The sequence below is a fragment of the Garra rufa genome, chromosome 6 (assembly GCF_049309525.1).
Source record: "Garra rufa chromosome 6, GarRuf1.0, whole genome shotgun sequence".
In the NCBI taxonomy this organism is placed as follows: Eukaryota; Metazoa; Chordata; class Actinopteri; order Cypriniformes; family Cyprinidae; genus Garra; species Garra rufa.
Genome location: NC_133366.1, coordinates 55,225,745 through 55,246,498, shown reverse-complemented (window position 1 = coordinate 55,246,498; position 20,754 = coordinate 55,225,745). Strand labels below are relative to the sequence as shown.

The 20,754-nt window shown below is 33.5% G+C and overlaps 1 protein-coding gene across 1 annotated transcript; it reads left to right on the top strand.

Annotated features, from left to right (window-relative positions):
- The first annotated feature begins 396 nt into the window (after positions 1-396).
- LOC141336243 (transmembrane protein 255B-like) lies at positions 397-19,091 on the top strand. The gene is made up of 10 exons (XM_073841796.1): positions 397-451; positions 1,578-1,720; positions 1,921-1,983; positions 12,261-12,350; positions 12,433-12,510; positions 15,113-15,115; positions 15,404-15,489; positions 15,572-15,731; positions 16,663-16,812; positions 18,867-19,091. Exons 1-10 carry the CDS (start codon positions 397-399, stop codon positions 19,089-19,091), a joined length of 1,053 nt encoding a protein of 350 aa, XP_073697897.1.
- The last annotated feature ends 1,663 nt before the right edge of the window (positions 19,092-20,754 follow it).

Below are 20,754 nucleotides of genomic sequence, written 5' to 3'. Positions count from 1 at the left end.
AGTATCCCCACAAAAAGTTCTGAAAACGTTATTTAGGATTTATCTTGAAGAAATGTAATGCATAAATTAGTACATTTGTTTATTGGCAGTGAAACACACTCTGCTGTACTTTGTGTGTCGTGTAGTGTTTTCCCTGTAATAGTAGATAGTGGTTTATTGTAACGGGAGCGGCGTTCTGCTTTGTCGAGTCTCTATTTGTGCGCGCGCGCCCCCCGCTCCTGCGTCAGCATCAGGTCCGTCGCGTGAGTTTTTGTTGTGAAGTGGAGCGTCAGTCGCGCGCCCATCACTTTACCTGAGCGGACAGACGCGTCCCGACGTGGGATTATTATAAACACAGAGGAAAAGTCTCTTTATAAACTTTATTTTGTGGATTAAATTGAGTCTGTGTGTGACGCGATGCAGCAGCCACAGAACGCGCCGCAGAGCAACGCGGAGAACGCGGATCCCGCAGGTGAGTTCCCCTCATCCACAATAACATCAGCTCATCTCATAATGACTGAGACTGACTTTATTCTCAAATACATGAGGAGAGCAAGTTAATGCATTATTTACTTCATGATAAACAGTACTGTCTTTGAGGACTGCATATTACAAAGCCTTATGTATGGAATCTATAAAGAAGGTGGTCAGAAAGGTTTTTTTGTTGGCTAAGAATTTTATAAAAAAATAAATATTTTATTGTATCCTCTGTTTAATCTATAGTTATTAATATGGATGGTTTAAAGATTTTTTTTTTTTTTTTTTGTATTCTTTGTAAGTCTAAGCTCCTCTCTTTTTTTTTTGTTATTTTTGTTATACTTCAGTAATAATGATTATATATATTTTATATTTTGGCATGTTGGTTTATGAAATACCACACTGCTTAATTTTGTATTTTTTAGTGTAAGAGACTTTATAAAAGAAGGCAATTTTATATAGCAGTTTTAAAGAAAACCATGGTGTAAATGTTTATAATATTGTAATATATTCATGCCTTATAGTCCCATTTATCAGATTAGATGATATAACAGTAATAGGCTTTATATTTTGCAGATGTAAACAATAAAGTGGGAAGTAATGTGAGTTTGAGGGGCCCCAGAGCAATTTTTTTTTTGGAAAAGGCCCAGTATTCCTAGCAGCTCCACACAGTATAGTTACAAACAGTGAACATTTTTTTTTTTTAGAAGTTATCTAATTAATAATGTTCATAAAATGTTGGGACAAAAACATTATACATTGTCCGTCTGAATGTTTTATCCTGAAAGGTTGTAGACATTTGCCTAATAATTTTCAAAATATTTAGACAACATTTAAAAGTAACATTCCCATGAATGTTTGCTTAGAATTATCAGCTCTTCAAAATGTTAGCAAACAAATGGTACTTATTGATTGTTGGAATGTTTTTCTGAAATGTTTCAGATATTCATCTAACATTTTTTAAATGTATCTACTTCTTTCAGTATGTTCAGAGAACATTCAAATGTAACATTTCCATAATGTTTGCAAAATGATACAATGTAACATTTCCTTCACATTCACATCAGTGTTAATGTTTTGGAGCTGGGAGATGATGCAGTTGACATGTTGTGTTTGTCCAGATGTGTTTGTGAAGCGGCGGCGGACGGCTCTCTGGTGTTCGGTGTCTCTGTTCGGACTGTCGGTTCTGGTTCTGGTGGTCGGGCTGCTGTCGGCTACGCAGACGGATAACGTGGCCGTTTCTGGATACTATCCCGGGATTATAGTGAGTGACTCCACAGCAAACCTCACATTTCATCACTTTAATCAACTCTGTTTTGTCCTTTCATTGGAGCCATAAAACACCAGGACAGCAGCAGCAGCAGTGTGTTTGAGCGTAGAGTGTGTTATTATTTTGCTGATGAAGATAAGGTCAAGATATTGTGTTAAATCAAGTATGTTGGTTTGTTCTCTTCTCGATGGCAGCTGAGTTTCGGAGCGTTCTTGGGAATCGTCGGTCTGAACCTGGTGGAGAATCGCAGGCCGATGGTGAGTATCAGCCCAAATCCATCTCAGAATGGCTTTATGGTGTATTTTAGAGGAGCTATGGGCTCTCAGAGCGACATAATGGCTCTTCAACACGATTACAGCCGGTGTATTTCAGGTGCTGTTTATTTCTGTCCCTGTGAAATATATTCCAGATGATATTACTCGTGAGAGATGATGGCGTTTTAGCAGGGAACACAAGGCACATCCGCTGTCAGATCGATGAGTGTGATTGGACATGTGGTCAGTAATGCTGAATGTGATTGGCTGAGGGATCAGGTGGAGCTTTAGCTGTATTACATTAGCATTGATGATCAGATGAAGCAGAAGATCACTGGACTCCAGGAGCTGCGGCTCACTCCACTCAACTCACAGCCTTACTAAAACCAGTCCACGTAAAACTCACTAACATGATGCTAGGGCGTTGCTATGTGAATGTGATGGAGCTCTGTGTGGTTGCTAGGGTGTTGCTATGTGCTCAGTATGGTTGTTAAGGTGTTGCTAGGTAACAGTAATGTGTTCAGTGTTGTTGTTAGAGTAAAGCTATGGACTTAAAAGTGTTCAGTATGGTTTCTAGGGTGTTGCTATATGACTTTAACACATTAACTGTAGTTGCTAGGCTGTTGCTATGCGACTGCAATTGTCACTATTGTACAGTTTGGTTGCTAAGTTGTTTGCTGTGGTTTCTAGAGTTTTCACTGTGGTTTCGAGGGTGTTATGTGTGCAGTGTGGTTGATACAGTTTTGCCAAGTGACAGTAATGTCTTTAGAGTTGTTGCTAGAATATAGCTATGGGCATAAAAGTGTTCAGTGTGGTTGCTAGGGTGTTGCTATGGTGTTCCGTATGGTTGCTAGTGTGTTGCTATGTGCACAGTGTGGTTGATAAGGTGTTGCTAGGTGACAGTAATGTGTTCAATGCTGTTGCTAGAGTATAGCTATGGACCTAAAAGTGTTCAGTGTGGTTGCTAGGGTGTTGCTATGTGTGCAGTGTGGTTTATAAGGTATTTCTAGGTAACAGTTATATGTTCAGTTTTGTTGCTAAAGTATAGATATGGACTTAAAAATGTTCAGTGTGGTTGCTAGGGTGTTGGTGTGTGATTATAATGGTGTTGCATGTGGTTGCTAGGGTGTTGCTATGTATGCAGTGTGGTTGATACGGTGTTTTTATGTGACAGAAATGTGTTGAGTGTTGTTGCTAGAGTATAGCCATTGACTTAAATGTGTTCAGTGTGGTTGCTAGGATGTTGCTATGTAACTATAATGGTGTTCTGTGTTGTTGCTAGGGTGTTGCTATGTGACTGCAATTGACATCATTGTCACTGTTGTTTAATGTAGATGCCAGGGTGTTTGATGTGGTTTCTGGGGTCTTCAATGTGGTTGCTAGGATGTTGCTATGTGACTATAATGGTGTTGCATGAGGTTGCTAGGGTATTGCTATGTGACTATAATGGTGTTGCATGAGGTTGCTAGGGTGTTGCTATGTGACTATAATGGTGTTGTGTGAGGTTGCTAGGGTGTTGCTATGAGTGCAGTGTGGTTGATATGGTGTTGCTAGGCGACAGTAATGTGTTCAGTGTTGTTGCTAGAGTATAGCTATGAATTTAAATGTGTTCAATGTGGTTGCTAAGGTGTTGCTATGTGACTGCAATTGACACTATTGTCACTATTGTTCAGTGTGTTGGTTGTTTGCTGTGTTTTCTAGGGTATTTTGTGTGGTTGCTAGTGTGACTGTGTGGTTGCTACGGTGTTCTTCATCAGAGGAAGTGCTCTGGATGAGCATCAACATGTTCTGATGGCTGAATCTTGTGTTAATGATGCTGTAAGCTGGTTTAGCATCTCTTCTGTCACAAACAGGGTCCAAAATTAATGTTTCGACGCACCTGTTAATGGCAGGTGAATTCAATATTTTTACCAGCTATTAAACTGTATTTTTTTCAGTATGTACTTGTGTCTCTCTGATAATAGGATATTGTGAGCAGCCAACCAGCACAACACTATATAAAATGTTTGGAAGTCTCAGTTGTTAATTTTGGACCCTGGTCATAAACCACACACACATATCAGTGTTACTGTGGCAAAGGGAAATTGTGGGTCTGTAACCATGGCAACGTGTTGTTGGTCTGTTTGTGATTTAAGTTTCTGTTGTGTCCTGGGCTCTGATCCCAGTACAGCCTTTAAAATTTAATGAACAACACACACACACACACACACACACACACACACACACACACACACACACACTCATTCACAAAACCAACATGCACACAGCACACACCCCATCACACAGGACAGTTCTATATGTACTCCTGACACACACACACACACACACACACACACACAGTGACAGTAAACTGAAACCAGTCACTCAGATGAACACATTAATGTGCAACAGGCCGTATCACACTGCAGCTTCAGCTTCCATTTCCTGGGTGTCACTGCAGACTCAGTCCTGTGACCTCTGACCCCTCGGAGATTGCAGGAAGTGACCAGAACATTGTTGGCAGAGAGTTTCGCGGTCAAGCGCTGCAGAATTATGACTGTAATGGAATAAGACGTCAGGATGATGATGATTCAGATGTTATAGTGTCGTCACCTTCAGCCTTGAGAGAACAAGATCTTCTCAGATTCATCCATTATGTAACGCTTTGTTAAAGCCAACATGAAACTGGAGGATAAAGTGAAACACCTTCAAGCTGAGAACAAGTTTTTATTCAGAACTGATTCTGTGGTTTTACAAATCCAGACCCTGAATTATTGTCATGAGTTTGGTTCTGTTTACAGTTCTTGAACTTCTTTCTGTTTGAGTCTTTATTATTGGGTTTTGCTTTTATTTTATGGATCATTTAACATTGAAACAAAATGTTCATGTGTTTAACTCAGTGAGATGTGTCACATTCCTCCTCTCGCTCCCTTCAAATACATGAGCACTACAACATCTTGAATGTTTATGAGCGCTTACATAACCCGTGCTGGACTCATCACAGCACAAACCAGTTCATGGGCTTCATTGAGCTGAAGCAGAGCATGTGTGCGTGTCTGTTTGAATTGTTAATTAACTCTGTTGGTTTGTGGATGTAGTTAGTTAGTAGAGCTGGGATAAACTGGAGTGCTGATGGGTAACTAGAGAGCCGGTGTTGAGTTACTGATCGCTGACATGGAGCTTCACACATGCATCTTTAAAGCGTCAGTGTTCAGGGTTTGTAGGGTAGACATCCTGTAACCTCTTGAACTGAACCGTTAGTCTTCAAGAAACCAGCTGAAGTAAAATCTTATTATTACCTGTCAGAAACTAATTAAGAACTGCACCTGAACAAAACTTGTAATTGGTAAACCAAATCATTTGAATGAGCAAGAGTTTCAGTGCAGGGAAATAGCGAGACGTAAAGTCGGAATAGCGAGACGTAATGTCGGAATTGCGAGATGTAAAGTCAGAATTGTGAGATGTAAAGTCGGAATAGTAAGACGTAAAGTTAGAATTGCAAGATGTACAGTCGGATTTGTAAACTCAGAATAGCAAGACGTAAGCTCGGAATACCGAGACTTAAAGTAAGAATAGCAAAACGTAAGCTTAGAATTGTGAGAGGTAAAGTCGGAATAGTAAGACGTAAAGTTGAAATAGTGAGACGTAAAGTCGGAATTGCGAGATGTAAAGTCAGAATAGTGAGACGTAACCTCAGAATTGTGAGACATAAACTTGGAATAGCGAGACGTAAAGTCGGAATAGTAAGACGTAAAGTTAGAATTGCAAAATGTAAAGTTGGAATTTTAAACTCAAAATAGCAAGACATAAGCTCGGAATAGCGAGACATAAAGTCAGAATAGCGAGACGTAACCTCAGAATTGTGAGACATAAACTCGGAATAGCAAGACGTAAAGTCGGAATAGTAAGACGTAAAGTCGGAATAGTAAGACGTAAAGTTAGAATTGCAAAATGTAAAGTTGGAATTTTAAACTCAAAATAGCAAGACTTAAGCTCGGAATAGCGAGACATAAAGTCAGATTAGCGAGACGTAACCTCAGAATTGTGAGACATAAACTTGGAATAGCGAGACGTAAAGTCGGAATAGTAAGACGTAAAGTTAGAATTGCAAAATGTAAAGTTGGAATTTTAAACTCAAAATAGCAAGACATAAGCTCGGAATAGCGAGACATAAAGTCAGAATAGCGAGACGTAACCTCAGAATTGTGAGACATAAACTCGGAATAGCAAGACGTAAAGTCGGAATAGTAAGACGTAAAGTCGGAATAGTAAGACGTAAAGTTAGAATTGCAAAATGTAAAGTTGGAATTTTAAACTCAAAATAGCAAGACATAAGCTCGGAATAGCGAGACATAAAGTCAGAATAGCGAGACGTAACCTCAGAATTGTGAGACATAAACTCGGAATAGCGAGACGTAAAGTCGGAATACTAAGACGTAAAGTTAGAATTGCAAAATGTAAAGTTGGAATTTTAAACTCAAAATAGCAAGACATAAGCTCGGAATAGCGAGACATAAAGTCAGAATAGCGAGACGTAACCTCAGAATTGTGAGACATAAACTCGGAATAGCAAGACGTAAAGTCGGAATAGTAAGACGTAAAGTCGGAATAGTAAGACGTAAAGTTAGAATTGCAAAATGTAAAGTTGGAATTTTAAACTCAAAATAGCAAGACATAAGCTCGGAATAGCGAGACATAAAGTCAGAATAGCGAGACGTAACCTCAGAATTGTGAGACATAAACTCGGAATAGCAAGACGTAAAGTCGGAATAGCAAGACGTAAAGTCGGAATAGTAAGACGTAAAGTCGGAATAGTGAAACGTAAAGTCAGAATTGCGAGACGCAAAAGTCGAAATAGCGAGACGTAAAGTCGGAATTGCGAGATGTAAAGTTGGAATAGTAAGACGTAAAGTTGGAATAGCAAGATGTAAAGTCAGAATTGTGAGATGTAAAGTCTGAATAGTAAGAGATAAACTCAGAATTGCAAGATGTAAAGTTGGAATTGTAAACTCGGAATATCAAGATGTAAACTTGGAATTGTGAGATGTAAAGTCGGAATAGTTAGATGTAAAGTTAGAATTGCAAGATGTACAGTCGGAATTGTAAACACAGAATAGCAAGACGTAAGATTGGAATACCGAGACTTAAAGTAAGAATAGCGAAACATAAGCTTAGAATTGTGAGACGTAAAGTCGGAATTGCGAGATGTAAAGTCGAAATAGCGAGATGTAAAGTCGGAATAGTGAGACGTAACCTCAGAATTGTGAGACATAAACTCGGAATAGCGAGACGTAAAGTTAGAATTGCAAAATGTAAAGTTGGAATTTTAAACTCGAAATAGCAAGACGTAAACTCGGAATAGCGAGACATAAATTCAGAATTGTAAGATATTAGGTTTGAATAGCGAGATGTAAAGTTAAATTAGTGAGACTTAAAGTCAGAATTGCGAGGTGTAAAGTCGGAATAGTGAGATGTACAATTGGGAGATATAAAGTCAGAATTGGTAGATATAGAATTGCAAGATATAAATTCAGAATTGTGATATACTGTAAACTCAGAATTACAAAATGTAAAGTCAGAATTGTGAGACAAAGTTGCAAGATCCTTTTTTCTTTGGTGGAAGCAAAACAGTATTGCAGATACAGAAATTCAGAATTTAAAGGAAAAACATTTGAATTGTGACATAAAAAAAATCTAAATTCTGACTTTTGCCCCCTGAATTATGTTTATATCTTGCAGGAAAAAAAGAATTTTGTGTTTATAATCAGAGGTTTTGAGTTGAATTGGACTGAAGTGTGTGGTTTGGATGGAGGTCAGTGCTGGTTGGAGGTTTAATGAGTGCGGAGAACTCATTTATTGGTTTGTTCTGGAGGTCACGTGATGTTAGGCTCGGCTCATTTATCACCAGTGAATAAACTCAAGATTTAGTTAGCGCAATTAAGCAGGAAAATGACACGATCGTAAAGCTGCAGGTCCGTTTAAAAGCTCGTTAACATGATTGATGATGTTCCAGCTGTGATGTGCCAGTTAGCATGAGAGGATGTAGCACTCTGGGTTCATCAGAAGTAGTACTTCTGAACTTTAGTACTGACACTGAAGTTAAACACACTTAGATGGAATTTCATTTGATGTGTGTCACGAAATTAGTTTTGTTTGAAATCAGAACATCACCTCATTTGCTCATTGCTGACTTCTTATTTCACATTTATTTCTACAGTGCTTTATACAATACAGATTGTAGTCAAGTCACCTTGAATGAGAGAATTATAAGAGATAATTGTTTGAAATTCAGTTTATTTCATTTAAACATCCTAAAACATCCTAAAATGCATTGTTTTCTTCTCAAAAAAGCATTCATATTTTAATGCAGACCAAGAATTGTTCTATCACATGCAATTTTCATGAATTGAAGCACTAGCAGTAAACCTTTAAAATTAAAATTTTAAATATCTAAAAAAATAAATAGTGTGATGTTGAAGCAGAGTGTTTGGTGAAATTAGCAGCATTATTTTAGCATTATTTCTATACTATTATAGTTTTTAGTAATATTTTGAAGTTTAATTTTATTTTATGTTTTTAGATTTTGTGTTTTGGTCATGTTTTAAGATATTTATTTTATTTTTTATTTAAATTTTTTAAAGAGGTCTCATATGCTCATTAAGACTGAATTTATTTAATCAAAAATACAGAAAAAAACTGTACTTTGTAAAATTTAAAATACCGGTTTTCTATTTTAATGTACTTTAAAATCGAATTTATTCCTGTGATGCAAAGCTGAATTTTCAGCATCATTACTCTTCATTGTCACATGATCCTTTAGAAATCATTATAATATTCTGATTTATTATTCATATTGGAAACATTTTTTTTTTCTGTGATACCTTTTTTTCAGGATTTTTTTGATGAATAAAAAGTTAAAATTAACTTTTCTAACAATATAAGTCTTTGCTAACACTTTGTATCAATTTAACACATTCTTGTTGAATAAAAGTATTCATTAAAAAAAAAAAGAAAGAAAAAATTTCAAACAGTAGTCTATATTGTTAAAAAAGATTTCTATTTTAACTAAATGTTGTTGTTTTTAACATTTTAATCTTCAAAGAATCCTAAAAAAAAATTATTACAGTTTAAAAAATAAAATAAAATGCATCACAACTGTTTCCAATATTGATAATAAGTCAGTATATTAGAAGAATGAAGACTGGAGTAATGATCAGCTTTGCATCACAGATATAAATTATATTTTGAAGTATACTAAAATAGAAAACCATTGTTTCAAATTCCAATAATATTTCACAATATTACCGTTTTTTCTGTATTTTTGATCAAATAAATGCAGCCTTGATAAGCATGAGAGACTTCTTTAAAACATTCAAAAGAACGATGTGTGTGTGTGTGTGTGTGTGTGTGTGTGTGTGTGTGTGTGTGTGTGTGTGTGTGTGTGTGTGTGTGTGTGTGTGTGTATATAATGCATTGTAATATTTAGTTTTAATTTTAAATTTGATTCATTTTATTTTATTTTTTTGTTTATTCACTGTTAGTAATTTTATTGCTTCAAATTATTTCCGTTAGTTGCCAAGGCAATATTTCTGATTTTTGTTTCAGTTTTGCATGCATTAGTTATAAATATTTCATAGTTTCATTTCAGTTAACAAAAATAGTTTCATTTGAGTTTTAGTTAGTGATCGTGATGTGTGTGAGGTGTCTGTTGTAGTAGTGTCTCTGACAGATGGAGTGATGGAGTGATGGAGTGATCAGGTGACGTGTGTGAGTTTGATCATCAGCTGCTCATCATCCAATCAGAGGCTATGATTAGACAAACTCAGCACTAGAAGAGGCTCCTGAACAGACTCTGTATCTGAGAGCGACAGAGTGACCTTTCCTGTGTTACTGCTGCTGTTCCAGTGCCGGCTCCTGCTCCACGGGACAGTAAATCAGCCATAAAGCCCTGTGCCAGCAGACCGCAGCCGCACACCGCTCTACATTTACTTTATTACTGCAGTCAATCCACATTCAGACGCCCGAGTTACGAGCTCACGCTGGAGACCAGGACACCCTCGAGCACAATGAGTGTGTGTATGTGTGTGTGAGAGTATATACCAGGGTTATTATAGACATGTGTATGTCAAAACATTATTAAATACCATGAAAAAAAAGATTTGTACCTAACCTAAGTATTCTGGGAACAAATTTGTAAATAGAAGAGACAAATCTGACAAAACCCTCACAACACCCACCGATTGAAATAATTTGAAGGAAAAAAATTTTTTAATTCTAAAATCCTGCTTAGAACATTTCTAGCTCATCATCATAATTATAAAATAATCATTTGCATCGACTGTTGTTATTGTATGATGTATTTAAGCATTTAACGGTCACCGTCCCGTATATAAGATGCCTAAGTTCACCATATTACAAATAAATCTTAATCTAATTATGACAAACAATATATTATTGAGAAGACTCCTAAAAAGATATTTTACAACTGTTTTGTGTTACAAATCATGTAGGAAAAGTAATTCATTTATGACAAGAGTGCACCTCAAAACATTACAGGAGTTCTGACCTTTTTCATGAAAAAACTTTCTTCGTTGCCTTTTTTCCTATCACGCTTTAGAAATAATAAGAAATTATATATCAATTAAAAACTTTAAATCTCACAATTCATCCTTTGAAAACTATTTTAAAATCAGACATTGCATTACCATGGAAATTGTACATCAACATCATATTACAATATGTTTTCGTTCATGAATTGTAACAATTGATCTATGGATAGTGCATTTTTGCATCTATTTTTAAAATAAGGAGTGACAGTTAAAGGATTAAACATGAACATGGTTTTATTTGTTGCTTTTTGTTTCATTTCTAATTATTTTAGCCCTGTAATGGGTTATGAAATAATATAATTTTTTTATTGTTATGAAAATCAAATCAAATATGTGTTTTGAGTCCATATATATATATATATACATATAGTCTGATATAGTAATAAATGTTGAGGAAAAAAAAAACATTTTATTTAGAGACTTAAACTGAGCATATTAGACCGATTTCTGAAGGATCGTTTGACATTGAAGACTGGAGTAATAATGCTGAAAATTTTGCTTTGCGTCACAAATATAAATTATATTTTGAAGTATACTAAAATAGAAATCCATTGTTTTAAATTCCAATAATATTTTCCAATATTACTATTTTTTCTGTATTTTTTGATCAAATATATGCAGCAAACTTTCAGACAAACATTTAAAAAATCTAAATATTTTTGCATGTGTTTTGAGTCTCAGATAGTCTGATATAGTAAAAAATGTTTAAACTCCTTTTATTCAGAGACTCAAACTGAGCATATAAGACCTATTTTCTGAAGGATTGTTTGACAATGAAGACTGGAGTAATGATGTTGAAATATTTTTGCATATGTTTTGAGTTCATATAGGCTCATATAATCTGATATAGTAAAAAAAGATGAAATTTTTACATGATGAAATTTGGATGCTTGTTATGTAAATCAATGAGATCTTCATAACAGTAGAGCAGACACTGACATACAATGATGTAAATATCAGTGGTCACTGTATATCTCCAATAAGATGATCCAAACATATAATGCAATGCAATCCAATGATGACTGAGAGATGATGAGAAGTTTTTGAGGCTTCACTGAGGAACAGTAAATGTAAAGCTTCTGAAAACAAACGTTCCTCAAAAAATCCTGATGATCATACTGCAAAAAATGCTATATTCAAATTGTTAAATTGTTAATTGTTAAATCAAGAAGGATTTTCTAGACAAGTAAAAAATGTTCTTGTTTTCAATAAAAACTAGTCAAAATGAAGTGAGTTTTTGCTTAGAACAAGCTAAATAATCTGCCAATGGGCTAAGCAAAAAAAAAAACTTATTTCGAACAGAAAACAAGATTATTTTTCTTACCCCATTGGCAGATTATTTGAATTGTTTCAAGCAAACACACTTAATTTTGACTTGTTTTTTTCTGAAAACAAGACAATCATTTTTACTCGTCTAGAAAATCCTTCTTGATTTAAGAATTTTTCGAAATTTTGACCAAATATCTTTGTAAGAAAAGCATTTTTTGCAGTGTAGTTCAGTAAGCGTTCATCTAGAAAAATTACTAGTTATTCTGACGTTTACCTGATCAAAATCAGTCATGATTTGACAGCAAAAACACACATGAAGCAACAGCTGAAGGTGGACTATATACAATGACTATTATACAATTATCTCATGATTGAGATATGATTGATCTGGTGATGTAATGATCAGTCTCCTGTGTTCATCAGCTGGTGGCGTCCATCATCTTCATCAGTCTGGGTGTGGTGTCGTGTTTTCTCTGTTCCATCATCGACGGCATCATCGCAGCCGAGTTCATGGTGAGTATCTGCTCACCTGCTGCTCATCAAACCATCCTGAGACACTGAGTTACTGTCTCTGTCTCTGTCTCTGTCTCTGTAGGACAGGAGGCCGCTGATGGAGGGCCGCTGTGAGTTTTACTCCAGCACTTCTTATGGTTATGACAACTACTACACTGAGGTGAGTTTGTCTGAAATGCATACATTGATGATTGTAGCTGGTTAGGGTTAACAATCAGTTAGACTCACTAAATGATCATGGGCTCTGCTTCCCTCTGCTGGTCAGATATGAGCATGACTTTAGTCTGATCGTCAGTTTCTAGACACTCTGAGAAACATAAAGCTGCTAAATCAACTAGTGTTAATTCAACTAATATATTTGCTGCATATAATAATTTTTAATTTCTATTTTCATGTATTCAGTTGGTAGACACTTTTATTCCACACTTTTAAAAATAAAAGTTCTTTGTTGGCATTGATGGTTTGCTGTGCTGCTGAAAATCTATTTTGGTGTTTCTGGTAAAAAAAAAATGACCAGCCTTTTAAAAATAGCTTGTGAACTTTAGTTCTTTCAATCTGCACAGGTTTTGTGTTTCTTTTTGGAACTGATTGATGATAAGATTTGAATTCAGTTTTTGAGTATAAAAAGCATTATTAAAAAACATTATTAATAATTTTGTAAAAAAAAAAAAAAGTATTTGCAGATAATTTTGCAATATTTAGTTTTTGGATAAAAAAAGAAACATTGAGGATAATTTGGCAAAATTCAATTTCTGAATAAAAAAGGCATTATTAGTGGATAATTTTGGTAATATTGAGTTTTGAGCAAAAAAAAAAACAATATTTGCAGATCATTTTGGAAATATTCAGTTTTTGAGTAAAAAAGGCATTATTAGAGGATAATTTTGTTAATAATCAGTTTTGGGGTAAAAAAAAAAAAAAAAAAAACATTGAGGATAATTTTTGGCAATATTCAGTTTTTGAGTAAAAAGGCTTTATTTTTGGATAATTTAGGTAATATTAAATTTTTGAGTGACAAAAAAACATATGCAGGTAATTTTAGAAATATTCAGTTTTTGTGTGTAAAAAAAAAAACATTATTTGTGGATAATTTTGTTAATATTCAGTTCAAAATATTTCAGACAATATTTCACTGCAAAAATTAAGATGCATTTACTAGATAAGCAAAATGACAAGATATTTAGTCTTGTTTCCAGGGGGAAAACTAAATTGAGAGCAGTTTTCTTCAAATAAGTCAAATGATCTGCCAGTGGGGTACGTAAAATACTCTTGATTTAAGACTAGTTTATTTACCCCACTGGCAGATCATTTGACTTGTTTCCAGGGAGAAAAAAACTAAATTAAGTGCATTTTGCTTAAAACAAGACAAAAATACTAAGATAAGCCTTTTTTGCAGTGTTGCAGGTAATTTTAGAAATTTTCAGTTTTTTGGTAAAAAAAATTGCATTATTAGTGGATAATAATATAATATTCAGTTTTTGAGTAAAAAAAAAATAAATCAGCTAATTTTGAAAATATTCAGTTTTTGGGTTAAAAAGTATTTGCAGGTAATTTTGGCAATATTTAATTTTGGATAAAAAACATTAATTTGGGATTATTTTGGCAATTCTTAGCTTTTTGTTAAAAAAGCATTATTTGTTTTTATTTTTGGCAATATTATGTTTCTGGGTAAAAAAAAAAAACATTGAGGATAATTTGGCAAAATTCAATTTCTGAATAAAAAAGGCATTATTAGTGGATAATTTTGGTAATATTGAGTTTTGAGCAAAAAACAACAACAATATTTGCAGATCATTTTGGAAATATTCAGTTTTTGAGTAAAAAAGGCATTATTAGAGGATAATTTTGGTAATATTCAGTTTTGGGTTAAAAAAAACCCATTGAGGATAATTTTTGGCAAAATTCAGTTTTTGAGTAAAAAGGCTTTATTTTTGGATAATTTAGGTAATATTCAATTTTTGAGTGTAAAAAAAAAAACATTATTTGTGGATAATTTTGGTAATATTCAGTTCAAAATATTTCAGACAATATTTCACTGCAAAAATTAAGATGCATTTACTAGATAAGCAAAATGACATAAGATATTTAGTCTTGTTTCCAGGGGGAAAACTAAATTGAGAGCAGTTTTCTTCAAATAAGTCAAATGATCTGCCAGTGGGGTACGTAAAATACTCTTGATTTAAGACTAGTTTATTTACCCCACTGGCAGATCATTTGACTTGTTTCCAGGGAGAAAAAACTAAATTAAGTGCATTTTGCTTAAAACAAGACAAAAATACTAAGATAAGCCCTTTTTGCAGTGTTGCAGGTAATTTTAGAAGTTTTCAGTTTTTTGGTAAAAAATTGCATTATTAGTGGATAATAATATAATATTCAGTTTTTGAGTAAAAAAAAAAAAATTCAGCTAATTTTGAAAATATTCAGTTTTTGGGTTAAAAAGTATTCGCAGGTAATTTTGGCCATATTTAATTTTGGATAAAAAACATTAATTTGGGATTATTTAGGCAATTCTTAGCTTTTTGTTAAAAAAGCATTATTTGTTTTTATTTTTGGCAATATTATGTTTCTGGGTAAAAAAAAAAGGCATTATTAGTGGATAATTCTGTCAATATTCCATTTTTTGAGTGAAAAACAGTATTTGCTTATAATTTTGAATATAAATGTTGACTAAAAAGTGAATGCATGAGCTGAATAAGCTACAATCAATCAGTCAAAATGCCATCATTTTGGTAAGTTGTGATTCCCTGTGTGGGCAAAGTCAGCAGGTTTTAGTCCAGTGTAATAACTTTAACTAGCATTTTCTGTAGAAGGAAACTCCTCTCCAGGTCAAAATGACTGAAACGCAATATGAGTTTTAAGAGAACGGTTCACTGGAATAGTTCTTCTACAGCATCACTGTGTAAACTCTCTTTTTTTAAGAGTGAAAACAGTTCACACATGAGGAACATCACAATCAGTTCATCATAAAAGCCACAATGTAATTCATGACGTCAAGTTTAAAGTATAAAGTGAATGAGTTGATGAGCTTTACTGTGTTGATTTGCTGTGTTCAGGTTTACTGTCATTCCTACGGTAATCAGTGTAAACTCAAGGTGAAGAGCAACACCTGCTACTGCTGTGACTTATTCCACTGTAACAGGTGAAGCCCAACATCAATCTCTGAACATTCACAGCACAGCTATGAGTTACTGAGTGTTTGACAGCATATATGTGTGTGTTAGTGTGGAGTATCATGTGCAGTACTATGAGTTCACGGGCGTGAGCAGCTGCTGGGACGTGGTCAATCTGTACCGTCTGCTGTGGGCCTGTGTGGCGCTCAATGTGCTCGGTGTGTTCCTGGGCATCATCACCGCCGCCATACTGGGAGCCTTCAAAGACCTGGTGAGTCTGGATTCAGTCTGGAGTGTTTGCTCAGTGTTTTTACATTCAACTACACCACAGATGGAGGGACTGAAGATGCTGAAGCCATCTATTTTTAACTCAAATGTTTGTTTTTTTATCTCAAGATAGAGGCACACAAACAGAACTGCAGATTTTGATCAGCCTGATATTGAAAGCAGATAAAGTCTTGGTGTATTATTTGATTTATTATGAAATATAATTGTAATTTTATTATTATTAGTTTATTTTTAATTCAAACAGTACCAATTGTTTTACCATTCACGTTATCATTTTTACTGGACGGCGTAATGTTTTGATGGCTTATTTCACTGATTTAAATTTTTTCTTAAAAAATGTTTGTGTGTGTACGATCAGGCTCCTGCAATATTTGCAGGTAATTTTGGCAATATTCAGTTTTTGTGTAAAAAAACCCCTCAAACAAACAAACAAACAAACAAATAATACTTGCAGGTAATTTAGTAAATATTCAGTTTTTGAGTAAAAGGGCTTTATTAGTGGATAATTTAGGCAATATTCAGTTTTTGTGTAAAAAACATTGAGGATAATTTTGGCAATATTCCGTTTTTGGGTAAAAAAAAAAAACAATATTTGCAGGTAATTTAAAAAATATTCAGTTTTTGGGTAAAAAAAAAAGGCATTATTTGTGGATAATTTTGGTAATGTTCAGTTTTTGAGTAAAAAGAAGACAATATTTCACTGCAAAAAAGGCTTATCTTAGTATTTTTGTCTTGATTCTAGGCAAAATATCTAAAAAATTGTTTATTTATTTAAAATGTATTTATTTAAAATACAGTATTTATCGTTTTACCATTCAGGTTATCATTTTTACTGGACAGCATAATGTTTTGATGGCTTATTTTACAGATTTACATTTTTTCTAAAAAATGTTTGTGTGTGTGTGTGCGATCAGGCTCCTGCTACTCACAGTCACATGACACCCAGTCCGGCTCCGCCCCCTCACATCCTGTACAACCCCACCCAACACCTGATCACCTACGCCGGCTTCTGCCCCTCCGGACAAACTCTACCCGCCTACCCAAACTACCCACTGCCCATGCAGGTGAGAAACACTAACCAACTAACCTCTGTCATCAAGAGGGTACTCATGACAGTCAGATGACAGGACACCAACATTACTGAATATTACAATGTTACAAAATTTCAATGTTGGTCAGTTTCGATCGAAGATTTCTAGATTGATCTTTTCTAGATTTTGATCTAGATTTAAATAAAAAATTTTATTCTATTGAACAATTTAAATTTTGTTCAGTTTTGTTCTATTAAAAATCTAAAAATATCGGTCAGTTTTGTTCTAGTGATAAATTCAAATATCGGTCAGTTTTGTTCTAGTGATACATTCAAATATCGGTCAGTTTTGTTCTAGTGATACATTCAAATATCGGTCAGTTTTGTTATAATAAAAGATTTTAATATTGGTCGGTTTTGTCTTAAAAAATATGAAAACATCGGACAGTTTTGTTCTAGTAACAAATTTAAATATTGGTCAGTTTTGTTCTTTAAAAATATTTAAATATCGGTCAGTTTTGTTCTAGTAATAATTCAAATATCGGTCAGTTTTGTTATAATAAAAGACTTAAATATCGGTCAGTTTTGTCCTATAAAATTATAAAAAAATTGGTCAGTTTTTTTCTAGTAATACATTGAAATATCGGTCAGTTTTGTTATATTAAAAGACCTAAATATCGGTCAGTTTTGTCCTATAAAAATATAAAAAAATCAGTCAGTTTTGTTCTAGTAATACATTCAAATATCGGTCAGTTTTGTTATATTAAAAGATTTTAATATTGGTCGGTTTTGTCTTAAAAAATATAAAAAAATCGGTCAGTTTTGTTCTAGTAGCAAATGTAAATATTGGTCAGTTTTGTTCTTTAAATATATTTAAATATCGGTCAGTTTTGTTCTAGTAAAAATTCATATATCGGTCAGTTTTGTTATATTAAAAGACTTAAATATCGGTCAGTTTTTCCTATAAAATATAAAAAAAATCGGTCAGTTTTGTTCTAGTAATACATTCAAATATCGGTCAGTTTTGTTATATTAAAAGATTTTAATATCGGTCAGTTTTGTTCTAGTAGCAAATTTAAATATTAGTCAGTTTTGTTCTTTAAAAATATTTAAATATTGGTCAGTTTTGTTCTAGTAATAATTCAAATATCAGTCAGTTTTGTTATATTAAAAGACTTAAATATCGGTCGGTTTTTCCTATAAAATATAAAAAAAATGGTCAGTTTTGTTCTAGTAATACATTCAAATATTGGTCAGTTTTGTTATATTAAAAGACTTAAATATAGGTCAGTTTTGTCCTATAAAAATATTAAAAAATTTGTCAGTTTTGTTCTAGTAACAAATTTAAATATTGGTCCGTTTTGTTCTTTAAAAATATTTACATATCGGTCAGTTTTATTATATAACAATATTTAAATATCGGTCAGTTTTGTTCTAGTAAAAAATTGAACTATTAGTCTGTTTTGTTCTTTAAAAATATTGGTCAGATTTGTTATATTAAAATATCGTCCAGTTTTGTCCTATAAAAAATATGTAAATATCGATCAGTTTTGTTCTTTAAAAATATCCAAATATTGGTCCGTTTTGTTCTATAAAAATATTTAAATATTGGTCAGTTTTTTTCTATAAAAATATTTAAATATTGGTCAGTTTTGTTCTTTAAAAGTATTTAAATATTGGTCAGTTTTTTTCTAGTAACAAATGTTAAAAAATGTTAAAAAATATTGGTCAGCTTTGTTCTGTAATAATTTTGTTCTATAAAAATATGTCAATAGTGGTTAGTTTTGTTCTAGTAACAAATATAAAAATATTGGTCAGTTTTGTCCTTTAAAAATATTAAAATATCAGGCGGTTTTGTTCTATAAAATTATTTAAATATCAGTCAGTTTTGTTCTTGTAAAACATTTGCATATTGGTCAGTTTTGTTCTTTAAAAATATTTAAATATCGGTCATAAATATCGGTTTTGTTCTAGTAACAAATTTAAATATTAGTTTTGTTCTATAAAAATATTTTTTATTCTTTAAAAATGTTCTTTAATCTCAACAGTTTTGTTGTTAATTTTAAATTTTTCGTCCTCGTTCTCCAGCATCTGAACGGTTATCCAGCTCCAGCTGCAGGTCAGTCCGTCCCTGAAGTCTCGACCTCCCCGTCTGACGAGACTCAAGCGGCGTCTCAGAGCGGAACAAACCCAGCCGTACCGAATCAATCCACGTCTCAGGACAGCAGCGGCTACATGCTGACTCCTAATGCTCCCTCACTTTACGCTCACTCATTAGGGCCCTTCGAGAAGCCTCCGCCTTACGCCTGCTGAAAACACCTGAACCAGGAACACTGACCTCTGACGGGCATCTGACCTCTGTGACCTCCACCGCCGCTGCTAATGATCTCAGAAAGAGTCTGTGTAGTCATCACTTCTTCTTGTAGCAAATGTGATCAATGTTGTTCTCTGGTCATTTCTAAAACCCCTCAACTTTAGCCTTAGTGTCCTCTTCCTTTAGTGGGATCTTCATAGTTTTATTGAATCATATCAGACTGAAAGTCAATGCATCTTCATCCTCAGCACACAGATGACTGTAACTGTGGTCAGACCAACAACAAGAATCAAGAATCCTGCTGAGAAGAGTCAAGTGTTGACATTATTCAGATTCCTGAAGAACACATCTGGTTTAATAACAGACTCTATTAGCCATTCAGTCCACACACATAATGTGCAACACATCCAGGGGTTGGATTCACAGAACATTATTTTTTCTTTAATAACTAAACTGAATGCTTAGGTTAAGAATGTTTGTTTTGCATCACTGTGAAAACCACCTTTCTCCACATTTATTTTTAGGAGTGAAAGTTTTCAAGGCAAAATATTAGAATTTATATTCAATGAATGTTCTTTAAAATCATTAAGCTACTGTATGATAATCATCAACTTGTCTTAAATCTCTATAGGTATGATGAGTAATAAATGTGTTAGGTATTTTCAAATAATAAACATAAGCAGCATAACATAAACTACATATTCACCACTACTGCCAGATATACTTTCATAATCAGCAAGTAAATTCTCCTGTTATTGTTATTATAACCACTCTCATATTTTACATTCAATAAATAAACGTGTAATGCTTGCTGCTTAAAGAGTTAATAGACAAATACATGAGTAAGATTTGCCAGTGTGAAGTTTTGAATTTGTTGTATTAGACAAGGCAGCTATGTAGCATATCTGTCATTTTTAATTTTCAAGAAAAATATAATGATGTTATTAACCCTTTCATGCTCATGCACAGACAATCTTTTAATTATTTCCACAAGTAACCATTGTGAATTAAAGTTTTTTTTTAAAAAAGCCTTAAAAAGAATAACAGAAAGACTTCAGCTTAATCATGAACTGCTCATTTAATTTTTTCTGTCAGCTCATTATTTTATTGCTCCATTATTTTAATTTGTTTTGTGGTGCATTTATGAGATGCATACAATTTATCAGAAAAAAAAAGTAAATTAAGAAATAGCTCTAAAAAGAACAAACCATATTCCCATGGGACTTTGTGTTTTCAGCATTTGCACTGTAAACTGTTTTGTTTCTATTTTGCATATACGCACAATGTTTGCTGAACTAAACCATCACTTTTTAACCTAATAAAATTCATTTAGAATTGCTTTTTTTTGTTACCTTGAATGAAATCCTGGACAAAATTATGTTTACAAAATAGAATTTTTCCAAAACTACATTGTTTTTCCCCCCTAAAAGGTTCAGAAAGAGGTTTTTTTCTTAAAGAATTGCACGTACCATTGTTTAAATATGCAAATGCAGCAGCATCTAATTAAATATGGACTAATTCTCAAACATTTCCAGCACATAAATCTGAACTTCGGATAAAGTCAGGTTCATAATTCTTGTTTAATTTTTTTTTGTGATATAAAAGTTTTTTCCAGAAGAGATTTTAAATTTCTCTTTTCATCACTACAAATATCAGAAAATA

Coding starts and splice junctions, on each gene's coding strand:
- LOC141336243 (XM_073841796.1), top strand. CDS start 397: ATGCAGCAGCCACAGAACGCGCCGCAGAGCAACGCGGAGAACGCGGAT. Junction 1,721..1,920: donor GATACTATCCCGGGATTATA/GTGAGTGACTCC, acceptor TCTCGATGGCAG/CTGAGTTTCGGAGCGTTCTT. Junction 15,490..15,571: donor GACTTATTCCACTGTAACAG/GTGAAGCCCAAC, acceptor TGTGTGTGTTAG/TGTGGAGTATCATGTGCAGT.